The 12,209-nt window shown below is 49.0% G+C and overlaps 1 protein-coding gene across 1 annotated transcript in view; it reads left to right on the top strand.

Annotated features, from left to right (window-relative positions):
- The window catches only part of LOC119179097 (4-pyridoxate dehydrogenase), a 203,264-nt gene that overhangs the window by 175,605 nt on the left and 15,450 nt on the right, over positions 1-12,209 (top strand). The window contains exons 8-9 of the mRNA XM_037430175.2: positions 7,923-8,086; positions 11,097-11,274. Coding sequence (XP_037286072.2) covers positions 7,923-8,086; positions 11,097-11,274 — 342 coding nt within the window. The remainder of the gene's footprint in view (positions 1-7,922; positions 8,087-11,096; positions 11,275-12,209) is intronic.

The raw sequence follows: 12,209 nt of genomic DNA on the forward strand, positions 1-12,209 counted from the left end.
GGACGCCCTTTTACAGTCGTCACCGACCACCACTCATTGTGTTGGCTCGTCAACCTTCTGCATCCTTGAGGACGTCTAGCGCGCTGGGCACTTCGGCTCCAAGAGTATAACTTCATAGTCTCGTACAAAAGTGGTCGACAACACGCCGACGCAGATTGCTTTTCGCGCATGCCACTGAGCACTACAGAGTGTGACGCCGATGACCTCGATCACCTCGTAGCTTCTGTGTCACCAATGTTTTTCGACCTCGGTACTTTCAAAGATGAACAGCGAAAGGACACCAGGCTATCATCGCTTTGCACAGCTCCTACAGCATGCTATTTCAGTGTACGCAACGGACTCCTATATAAGAACTTTTCCAGCACTGGCGCACGTTTCCTCCTGGTAGTGCCAGAAAGCCTTCGGAGAGCGATTTTAGGTGCTATGCACGACGATCCTACGTTCGGACATTTAGGTTCTGCGCGGACGCTTTACCGTGCTAAGGAACGCTTTTATTGGCCAGGAATGCTAGTCAGTCGAGGCGTATGTGGCCAGCTGCACACAATGTCAACGCCACAAACGCCCATATACTGCTCCGGCTGGTCTTCTACAGCCCTTGCCACCTCCAAGCACACCTTTCCAACAGGTGGGCATTGACCTAGTGGGCCTTTTTCCAAAGTCGGCTAAGGGCAATCGCTGGATAATTGTATGTGTCGATTACCTCACGCGCTACTGCGAGACGGCGGCCATACCAACCGCAACTGCCAGCGACGTCTCTGTGTTCCTGCTGCAGCACGTTATCCTCTGACATGGCCCACCTCACGTGATCATCAGTGATCGTGGGTGACAATTTACGGCAGATATATTAGAAGAGCTGCTTCGATTGAGTGAGTCCCGCCTTCGTAACTCGTCACCATACCATCTGCAAACAAATGGGCTCACGGAGCGCACCAACCGAACAATTGTAAACATGCTCTCTATGTATGTGGCATCCGACCACAAGAACTGGGATGTCGTGCTACCATTTATAACGTACGCGTTCAACACCGCTAAGCACGAGACAACAGGCTATAGTCCCTTTTTATTGATGTACGCACAACCGCCACGGCACACACTCGACACAGTTTTGCCATTCTCGGCGCACGAGAACCTCTCAGTCCCCGAAATCCTCTGCATTGCAGATGAGGCGCGTCGTATTGCTCGTCTACGCACTTTGGCATCACAGGAAAAATTGAAGGTACGCTATGACGTCTGCCACCGGCCTGTGTCTTACCATCCAGGCGACTTTGTGTGGCTGTGGACTCCGGTACGAAGACGCGGGTTATGCCAAAAGTTCTTGGCCACATACGACAGACCGTTTGTCGTTCTCGACAAAATCACGGAAGTCACATACACAATAGCTCGCCTCACGAGAAGTGGTAGAAGAGCCGCTAAAACCCAAGCAGTCTATGTCGCTCGACTGAAGTTGTACACACCAAGGTGAATTAGTTACCTCGCCCGGCGGGCTTCGTCTGCGAGGGGAGGAATCTTACGCATGCCTAGTCGGAAAACGAAGATGGGTGAACATGCTGGCTGCCCCAAGCTGGAGGAAGAAAGAAGACGACGACACTGCGATCATCAACCTGTTCGCCGCACCGGCGCTTCTTTTCGCGACCAAAATAAACGGCCCCGTTCAGCCGTATACGTCCTGGTCCTCCTTGTGCGTAACAATATAAACATCGTCGAAGAAATATACAGGGGATCAACTGCTACCATAGTGGTTTATAAAGAAAGCAACAGAATACCAATCAAGAAGGATGTAAGGCAGGGGGACACAATCTCCCCAATGCTATTTACGGCGTGCTTACAGAAGGTTTTAAGAAGCCTAGAATAGGAACAGTTAGGGATAAGAGTTAATGAAAAGTACCTTATTAACCTGCACTTCACCGATGACATTACAATGCTACGTAACTCGGGGGACGAATTGCAACTCATGATTACGGAGTAAGACAAGGAGAGCAGAAAGGTAGATCTTGAAATTAATGTGCAGAAAACTAAAGCAATGTACAACAACCACGGCAGAGAGCGGCGCTTCGAGATAGGTAATAGTGCACTTCAAGTTGAAAAAGACTGTCTGCTAAGGGCAGGTAATAACCGCGGAGCCGAACCACAAGATTTAAGTAACTAGAAGAATAAGAATGGGGCTGAGCACATTTGGCAAGCACTCCGAAATTATGACAGGTAGGTTGCCCCTATCCCTCAGGAGGAAGATATATAACAGCTGTATCTTGCCGGTACTTAGCTACGGAGCAGAAACCTGGAGACTTACAAAGAGGGTTAAGCTTAAATCGAGTACGACTCAACGAGCAATGGAAAGAAAAATGGTAGGTGTAACCTTAAGAGCCAAGAAGAGAGCAGAGTGGAGGGAACAAGTGGAGGTTAAGGATATCATAGTTGAAATCAACAAGAAAAATGGACATGGGCCGTGTAGCACGTAGACAGGATAACCACTGGTCATTAAGGGTAGCTAACTCGATTGCCAGAGAAGGCAAGCGAGCTAAGGGAGACAAAAGATTGGGTGGGCAGATGAAATTAAGACGTTTGCGGGTATATATTGGCAGCAGCAAGCACAGGACCGGGTTAACTGGCGAAACATGGGAGACCTTTGTTCAGCAGTGGACATAGTCAGGCTGCTGCTGCTGATGATGAGGATAATGATGATGATGATGATGATATGTTAAACAGTCGTATGTTCACTGTTGCTGAACGATGCCGACAGTAGCATGGGTATTAGCAACACCAGAAGCAGTACGCTTTTACGTAGCGTTTGAGCTATTGACGATGGCAATCGTGGATACTGCTAGATTGATTAGTTTCAGGGGATGGCACTTCACTACAAATTTCGTTAACCGGACGTGATGACTTTGGATCCCGGTGGTGACGGCTGCATTTTCGATGGAGGCAAAAATGCGGTGGGCAGACCCATGTGCTCAGATTTGGCTGCACACTAAAGAACCCCAAGTGATCAAAATTTCTGGAGCCCTACATCATGGCGTTTCTCATATCATGTCGCCTGTTCGGGACATTACACCCTACATGTCAATCAATCAATCAACTTGTTCATGTCATGACCAGGGAGTCGTATGCATCAAACCACCTTACCTTGCCATTCTCATTTTGGTTTGCTCGAACTTAAGGAAGTACCCACGAGAGCACCCAGGCGTAGACAGACAGACAGGCAGACAGACAGACAGATAAAGAGACAGATAAAGAGACAGACAAAGAGACAGACAAAGAGACAGACAAAGAGACAGACAAAGAGACAGACAAAGAGACAGACAAAGAGACAGACAAAGAGACAGACAAAGAGACAGACAAAGAGACAGACAAAGAGACAGACAAAGAGACAGACAAAGAGACAGACAAAGAGACAGACAAAGAGACAGACAAAGAGACAGACAAAGAGACAGACAAGGAGACAGACAAGGAGACAGACAAGGAGACAGACAAGGAGACAGACAAGGAGACAGACAAGGAGACAGACAAGGAGACAGACAAAGAGACAGACAAAGAGACAGACAAAGAGACAGACAAAGAGACAGACAAAGAGACAGACAAAGAGACAGACAAAGAGACAGACAAAGAGACAGACAAAGAGACAGACAAAGAGACAGACAAAGAGACAGACAAAGAGACAGACAAAGAGACAGACAAAGAGACAGATAAAAGGCAGACAGGCACTCGCACGGGCGGACGGATAAACTCGCGCGGGCGGACGGATAAACTCGCGCGGGCGGACGGATAAACTCGCGCGGGCGGACGGATAAACTCGCGCGGGCGGACGGATAAACTCGCGCGGGCGGACGGATAAACTCGCGCGGGCGGACGGATAAACTCGCGCGGGCGGACGGGTAAACTCGCGCGGGCGGACGGGTAAACTCGCGCGGGCGGACGGGTAAACTCGCGCGGGCGGACGGGTAAACTCGCGCGGGCGGACGGGTAAACTCGCGCGGGCGGACGGGTAAACTCGCGCGGGCGGACGGGTAAACTCGCGCGGGCGGACGGGTAAACTCGCGCGGGCGGACGGGTAAACTCGCGCGGGCGGACGGGTAAACTCGCGCGGGCGGACGGGTAAACTCGCGCGGGCGGACGGGTAAACTCGCGCGGGCGGACGGGTAAACTCGCGCGGGCGGACGGGTAAACTCGCGCGGGCGGACGGGTAAACTCGCGCGGGCGGACGGGTAAACTCGCGCGGGCGGACGGGTAAACTCGCGCGGGCGGACGGGTAAACTCGCGCGGGCGGACGGGTAAACTCGCGCGGGCGGACGGGTAAACTCGCGCGGGCGGACGGGTAAACTCGCGCGGGCGGACGGGTAAACTCGCGCGGGCGGACGGGTAAACTCGCGCGGGCGGACGGGTAAACTCGCGCGGGCGGACGGGTAAACTCGCGCGGGCGGACGGGTAAACTCGCGCGGGCGGACGGGTAAACTCGCGCGGGCGGACGGGTAAACTCGCGCGGGCGGACGGGTAAACTCGCGCGGGCGGACGGGTAAACTCGCGCGGGCGGACGGGTAAACTCGCGCGGGCGGACGGGTAAACTCGCGCGGGCGGACGGGTAAACTCGCGCGGGCGGACGGGTAAACTCGCGCGGGCGGACGGGTAAACTCGCGCGGGCGGACGGGTAAACTCGCGCGGGCGGACGGGTAAACTCGCGCGGGCGGACGGGTAAACTCGCGCGGGCGGACGGGTAAACTCGCGCGGGCGGACGGGTAAACTCGCGCGGGCGGACGGGTAAACTCGCGCGGGCGGACGGGTAAACTCGCGCGGGCGGACGGGTAAACTCGCGCGGGCGGACGGGTAAACTCGCGCGGGCGGACGGGTAAACTCGCGCGGGCGGACGGGTAAACTCGCGCGGGCGGACGGGTAAACTCGCGCGGGCGGACGGGTAAACTCGCGCGGGCGGACGGGTAAACTCGCGCGGGCGGACGGGTAAACTCGCGCGGGCGGACGGGTAAACTCGCGCGGGCGGACGGGTAAACTCGCGCGGGCGGACGGGTAAACTCGCGCGGGCGGACGGGTAAACTCGCGCGGGCGGACGGGTAAACTCGCGCGGGCGGACGGGTAAACTCGCGCGGGCGGACGGGTAAACTCGCGCGGGCGGACGGGTAAACTCGCGCGGGCGGACGGGTAAACTCGCGCGGGCGGACGGGTAAACTCGCGCGGGCGGACGGGTAAACTCGCGCGGGCGGACGGGTAAACTCGCACGGGCGGACGGGTAAACTCGCACGGGCGGACGGGTAAACTCGCACGGGCGGACGGGTAAACTCGCACGGGCGGACGGGTAAACTCGCACGGGCGGACGGGTAAAGTCGCACGGGCGGACGGGTAAAGTCGCACGGGCGGACAGACTGTCAGACACTCGTACAGACAGACTGTCAGACACTCGTACAGACAGACTGTCAGACACTCGTACAGACAGACTGTCAGACACTCGTACAGACAGACAGACTGTCAGACACTCGTACAGACAGACAGACTGTCAGACACTCGTACAGACAGACAGACTGTCAGACACTCGTACAGACAGACAGACTGTCAGACACTCGTACAGACAGACTAACAGATAGACAGATAGATCGCGTGAGGCTATAGCACTCGAGCGGCTGAAGCCAGTCTACAGTGAACACCAGGTCTCTTCTGTTTCGTGGTCTTGCCTCACTGTGCCCCGCTCCCCTCGGTTCCTTCCCATCCAGTGCTTACCGGAGCCCATTTTGCAAGCTGCTATAGATGCCAGACCCTGGAGTTTCCTCGTACACGCAGTGCCACCTCATGACGCAGTTCTTAGTAGTGCAAAGCCTCACTACGCACAGTTTTATGCGCAACCAAATGCAACTACAATGTAAGAAACAGCGGTTCAGCTAAATATTAGGTTATTTGTGCATTCAACACTAAGAAAAAGAGCTATTAAATTCTCTCCGATAGTAGCGCATCCTCTTGCGTAACGCCCCGATGCTAGCGCCAGCGGCCTCACAAACAAACAAAATAAAAACTTGTGCTTGGCTGCCGCCGCCACCGGTCGGGTGGCATGGGGTAGTCGGGAGGCAGCTCAAACAGCGGGTCTTCTCTGTTTCAAAGACGATAGTATTTCTTGAAGATCTTCGACGCAAAAACTTGGGTCTGTCTGTCTGTCAGTCTGTCTGTCTCCGTCCGTCTGTCTCTGTCCGTCCGTCTGTCAGTCTGCCCATTTGCCTGTCTGTCCATATGTCTGTTTGCCCACTCTTAACAGGAACCGGGTACTCTAAACCAGCCGACACTCCAAACTACCAACCCATCCGCAGCGCTCACCAATGTTGCTCAAGGTTCAGCGTTCATACTTGTGCAATGGTCATTTAAAAACAGTTATTGCACATATCTGACGCACCATAACAACACGTATATATTCTGCTTGTGTGTCTTTTACTAGAAAAGGCATACGTAGGTATTTTTAAGGACCGTAGCGTTTATCACGCTGCGCTGACAATGCAACGCTTGCACGGAAAGGGGAGTGTTTCCAATGATTTGCTAAGACGAGGCGGTGGTGGTACCTACCCGTCGCCTTGCGTTCTTCACCTCATCACCTCTGAGATGGGCGCGCACACCCGTCTCAGAGCCCCGTGCCTCGTTTTCTAAAAAAAACTGCCAGATGGCGCTCATGTCTCACGTGTGACGCGACTTGATGTTCTCGTTCGCCTCTACTGCACTCTCGAGGCCCTCTAATGCAGCATCTCCAGAAAATCATTCACCGATTTTCTTGTGCAGAACCAAGGCTTTGGCAGAACATCAAATAAGTGTTTTGTTCACTCTCTCCCCACGCAAGACTCGTGTTTCGATGACATTTGCAGATTACTTGCAGATACGCGGCCGTTTTTTTTCCTCTTTCGCTTTTGCATCACCCTGCATACCAGCTTGCGTTTTTCAGAAACAACAAACAGTTCCTAACCAGGAGTTGTAGCTCTTCCTTCCTCCTGCACACGCGTTCTACATACTGAAGCAATACTGTCATTCGGCCTAGTTGGAGCAAATTCATATTTACGTTTTTGCGAAAACACAACAGGTGAATAACAAATATGCAAGAACGGATGCAATTTAAGAACTGGCTTCAGTTTCTGGAAACATTCACCTAACCAACTCTGATCTGCATCATTCGGTGAAAATATACCCATCAAAAGGGTGCCCTTCACAACCTGTCATCGCATGATCTAATGAACAGATGATAAAAGCTCAATTTCTTTCTCAATCAAGGCAACACAGGAGAGGCTGACACACTTTTCTGCATTCTTTTAAATGTAAAAGGCCTGCACTATCTATCTCGAAGCTTGATTACAATGCCTGTCTACTTGCAGAACGCGTCCGTGTGCCCTCCTTACAATGTGGCGTCAAATGTGGAGTGGGCGACCTTTCAGCCTCGACATATGTACTTGCAATATGTTCTTAGCCTTATGTAAATACACCTTTGACGTTATGTAGGCAAAGACTTGGGTGTGTTTATTGAGCGTTTTCAGAAAAAGTAAACCAGTTGTTAGATTCAGATCGTACGTGTGTTTATTTTCTTTGATCCCTGTGTTTACGAAAAAAAAGAACGATAGGACGGCACTGAAAGACAGTACTGACACATTTAGATAGACGCGAAATGCTCCATGTTCATGTGTGTAAATTAACACACCCAGAGGAGAATCCAACGGGTCGGAATTTCAGGAACACTCGACTACGGCGAATGTCATAACATCCCGGTTTTACGAACTGTACCCTTAACTCATGTATTGCGCTGGTCATGAAACCATTTTTGCTTGAGCAAGAACAATTTCCAAAGGCTGTTGGGTGGCCAGGCTAATTCAGTCTAAAGTGAATGCGATGTCATGTGTGTTTATTGTCCAGTTGTTTTTTTTCCTGGAACTGTGGCCATAACGAATAGTTTTATTTTGCAGGTCCGGCGTCCATTCCTGGAACCATTGAAGCTCTCGCATTTGTCAGCACAAAATTTGTGGATGCATCACTGAAATTCCCGGACGTGCAGATCTCCTTGCAGTCTATAGCTACTACGCATCCGCTATTTCGCGTCTACCTAGAATTAATGGGTTTCCGGCAAGATGTAAGTTTTTTTCTCGTTTTATCCTTCATTATGTTAAATCTATATTCGTGTAACCCACCACAGTGGTCAAGACTGTATAGAGTTCTTTAATGTTGACTCGTCGGTCTTGAGTTTGAATCCTGGCTGCGGCGATCGTAATATCAGTGGATACGAAAATGTCCGAGGCCCGTGCACGTGATTCAGGAGCTTGTTAGAGATCGCAAAATGCTCAAAATTTACGGACTCTTCCACTGAGGTGCACTCTTAGCACAACGTGGTCGTAAGAAATTAAACCCGAGCTTGCATTACAATGAATTTTCAGTGCACGCCGACTATTCCTAAAGGTACCACGCACTGATTATTGCTTATATGAGTTTGCTAGATATACGAAAACATTGGGCTGTAGTTGCTTTACAACTGTTGCGGGTAGTTGCAACAAAAACTTGACAGAAAGAAATAGGGCGTTGGGACTTTCGTTCGCAACTGTGTTGTTTCCCTGCCGAGCACAAAGATGCGAGCTCTAAAAATGGGCGAGGCAGTCACATTTCGAAACGTTCGCTGTGTTATTAAGGTTGTTATATCCAACTTGTTCGTGACAGTTTTCATATCACCATTATTGAAGGGCCACTCAGCAGGTTTGACAATTTCGAGCCGGCAACCGCAATGCGTACATGGAACGCTCGAGATCACACCTGCCAAAATTTGCGACGCTGCCTGCCGCAAAAATGGGTCAGTTTTGAAGATGAACGCTGCTCCCCCTTCCTGTCGCAGGCGCGCACCCAGAGAATGAGGACATAGAGTGCACGTATAAATGGTCCTACGTACACGGCAGTGCAACGACGTTGGTCCTCTACGTAATCAACTGTGCTCTGGCGTTTCCAACAGTGGCACGTGACATGGCTAAAATCATTTACCAGGACATGCGTATTTTATGTATATTGTTGCTTCAAGAGAATAATAAAACTTGAGATATATCATGAAACGCGATAAGAGAATGTGCGCGTCTTTTTTTTTTTCATTTTTTTCCCGTGAATTGAAACGAGATGCGAGGCTAATGTGCTGACGTTTCGCATGCGTTCATTTCCCCGTGGTGAGCGCATCGAGCAGACGACGGCCGTGGAAGCGACAGTAATGCTCCTACGCGTTCGCGCACTCATTGTGCTCATCTATTCCATCGACTCTGAGCATGCGTGTCCAAACCATTGCGCATGAACAAGCGGTAGACAACAAAGTAACGCTGGTCAACAACAAAACAAATAAAACGCCTATCGTGTGCTCGGGGGTTGGACGTGTTCTGGCACGTCATGCGCACGTTACCTCTTGGCCGGATGCCGGAGAGGGTAGAGAAAAGATTTGGCTGGCAAAGGCTATATGCTATTATATTAAAACTTTATCATTATTATTATTATTATTATTATTATTATTATTATTATTATTATTACTATATTATTATTATTGCCATTGATTTTACTGCTGCTGTTCCAAAATGTCGTGTATTTCAGTATGAAGACGACACTGTTCTGTTAACGAAACATGCAAGTTACAATAAAGCGTTGTCACTACTACAAGACAGTGTTAATGAGGCTGCGTCATGGTGGGTTTACAGATAATTGCCTGGTGATTATAAGAAAAAAAAACGAAATTACTTTGTTATAAAAGCCAATTGAAAGCAATGGTTACGAATGCACCCCTACTTTTCATGCTCGTGATTGCGCCTCCTGTAAGTGTACACCCATTGAAAGTGTTCATTCTATAAAATATCTTGGTGTATTTGGTGTATATAAATTATCTTGGGATAACAACCTTTCCTGGAATGTTCATTTGGCTTACATTTGTGACAGGCCACGAAAAATCTCGTGGTTACTTTTCAACAATAGATCAATTGCACCCACCAATATTAAAGTGACAATCATGCTTGCTCTTGCGTATAGTATCCTACGATATGGCATCACTTTACTTGCTTTCTGTTCTTCGCAATGGCAGCGTCGGGTTGACAATATTTTAAAAAGTATGCTGAAGTCCATTGTGTATAATCGTTCTTCAACAATGTAAATTTATTTTCTCTACTTCGCCTGGCGTTTTTCAAAGCGTCCTTTAACCAAACTGTTGTATTACGGCATTTCTGGGGCTCTTAGTTCAAAAACGAATGCATTACCCTTCGTATATTTAGAAAAACTGCCCGCTTTTCTGTAGAATTCGTCAAAATACGATATGGCAAAGCTACTAGAGAGGTCTATATCCCTACTGTTTGTAATGACATTCCCGACAGTGTTTTTTTGGCAACGACTAAACGCAGTCTACGAAAGAGCCTAAGGTCTCTTTAATGCAGCATCAGTTATCGCATTATTATTTTTTTTCAGTTTCTTGCATACTGAGTATATTCTGTTTAGAATTTTTCAATGCTTGTCTTCACATTTCTGCTGTTTAGGTAGTATTGCTTCCGCTAATTTGATTTTCGATTGTTATTGTGTTTATATGTAGCGTAAATCAGTTACATGTATTCTTTCTCTGATTGTTTACATAAAGAGCTGTTCAATATATATGTCATCTCTCGTCTGCCGATGTGCCGGGCCAAGTCCTCCAAGCCACTGTCTGGCTTTGACAGGCCTGCTATTTGTTTTGTACAACTCAAGATGACAATAAAGCTTGTTATTATTATTATTATTATTATTATTATTATTATTATTATTATTAATAAATAGTTTTGGCCTGAAATGCAGAAGACAATTATACCTTCAATTCTTCTTTTCACACTTTACCTATGGGAGTGGTTCTCTACACTTAAAGAATAACTCACTTCTATAAACTTCTTGAATATTTCGCTTACGATACTTATCGCATGCAGCTTGTCTAGTCGCAAGAGATTTTCGGGCTGCTGGCACTTCAGCTTACGGCTACGGTAATTATCTTCAAGCTGGCAGCGCTGTCATGTCTTCATGTACTGCTCATTTAGCCACACAAGCTCATTTACCTCGGAAACCTGTGTCCAAAGCCCTCTCGAACACTTATGCCCTCTTATCCGTTCTTTCAGGTTATCGATCAGTATTTTCTGTCCGCAAGGAATGACTTCGGGTTTGCTCTCGCTCCAGTGATGAACAGACCCGAGTCTCGGGGTTTTGTGAAGCTGAGGACTACCGACCCATTCGACCAACCAATCATTGACCCAAGGTATATGACGCATCCTCAAGACATTAAAGTGGCCGTTGAAGGTAAGTTATCGTAAGATGGCCGACAGATTGTCACAGCGTGAGCCTGATGCATTTGGTGACTAGGCAGTTTTTTCTTTTCATAATAAAGTGTCATACTAATCAATTTCAACGGAATATTCGCCGTGCATCTCGAACGGCAAATTTATGTGCGCAGCGTTCAGGGCAGCATAGAGTGATTTGATGCGCGTATCGAGGCACCTATACACCTTTTCACAGGAAGGAAAAAAACACCGCCATGATGGGCTGTGCGCGGGAGTACAAAGCCTAAGGGCGCATCGTCGCCAGTGCATTTTCGAGGGGACGCGCCAATTCTCACAGCCGAAGGAGGGCTATGGCGGCGCCCAGGGAGGCGTTTATAAAAAGGTGAATAGGGCAGCACTTTTGTACTGTCGTCGTCGTCGTTTGGCGTAAGGTTGTAATTAAAGCGTATTGAGAAACCACTTGGAAAAAGAACAATTCTTCTTTCTCTTCTTCTTTGACGCGTTAACAAATAGGCGCGTGTTAAGCAGAAGAGTTGAGGAGTCATTCCTTTACAAGCGCCTTGATAAGAGGGCGCATGCTAGGGCCAAGGAGAAGAAAACTTCCTCTTGCTCGTCAAGCGCCTTGATAAGTGAGCTCACGCTAACACCAAGGGAAAAAGTTCTCGCTCATTGGGCCATTTGATAAATAGACGCACATTCACGTCAAGAAGTTTTCTTCCACTTGTTCTTCGAGCACTTCGCTAAGTGCGCACTCGTGCAAAGGAGAGGAGTTCTTGCACTCCGAGCACCTTGATAAGTGGGCGCAGATCCAAACTCAAGAGAAATCATTTTTTGTTCTTTTAGCGCCTTGATATGTGAGCACGTGCTAGCGCCAAAAAGAATCTTCTCACTCAGCGAGCGCTTTGGTGATAAGTGGGTGCAGGCTTGGACGAGCAAGAAGTCTTCTTATACCTG

This window comes from Rhipicephalus microplus, chromosome 7 (genome assembly GCF_043290135.1).
Source record: "Rhipicephalus microplus isolate Deutch F79 chromosome 7, USDA_Rmic, whole genome shotgun sequence".
Classification (NCBI taxonomy): domain Eukaryota; kingdom Metazoa; phylum Arthropoda; class Arachnida; order Ixodida; family Ixodidae; genus Rhipicephalus; species Rhipicephalus microplus.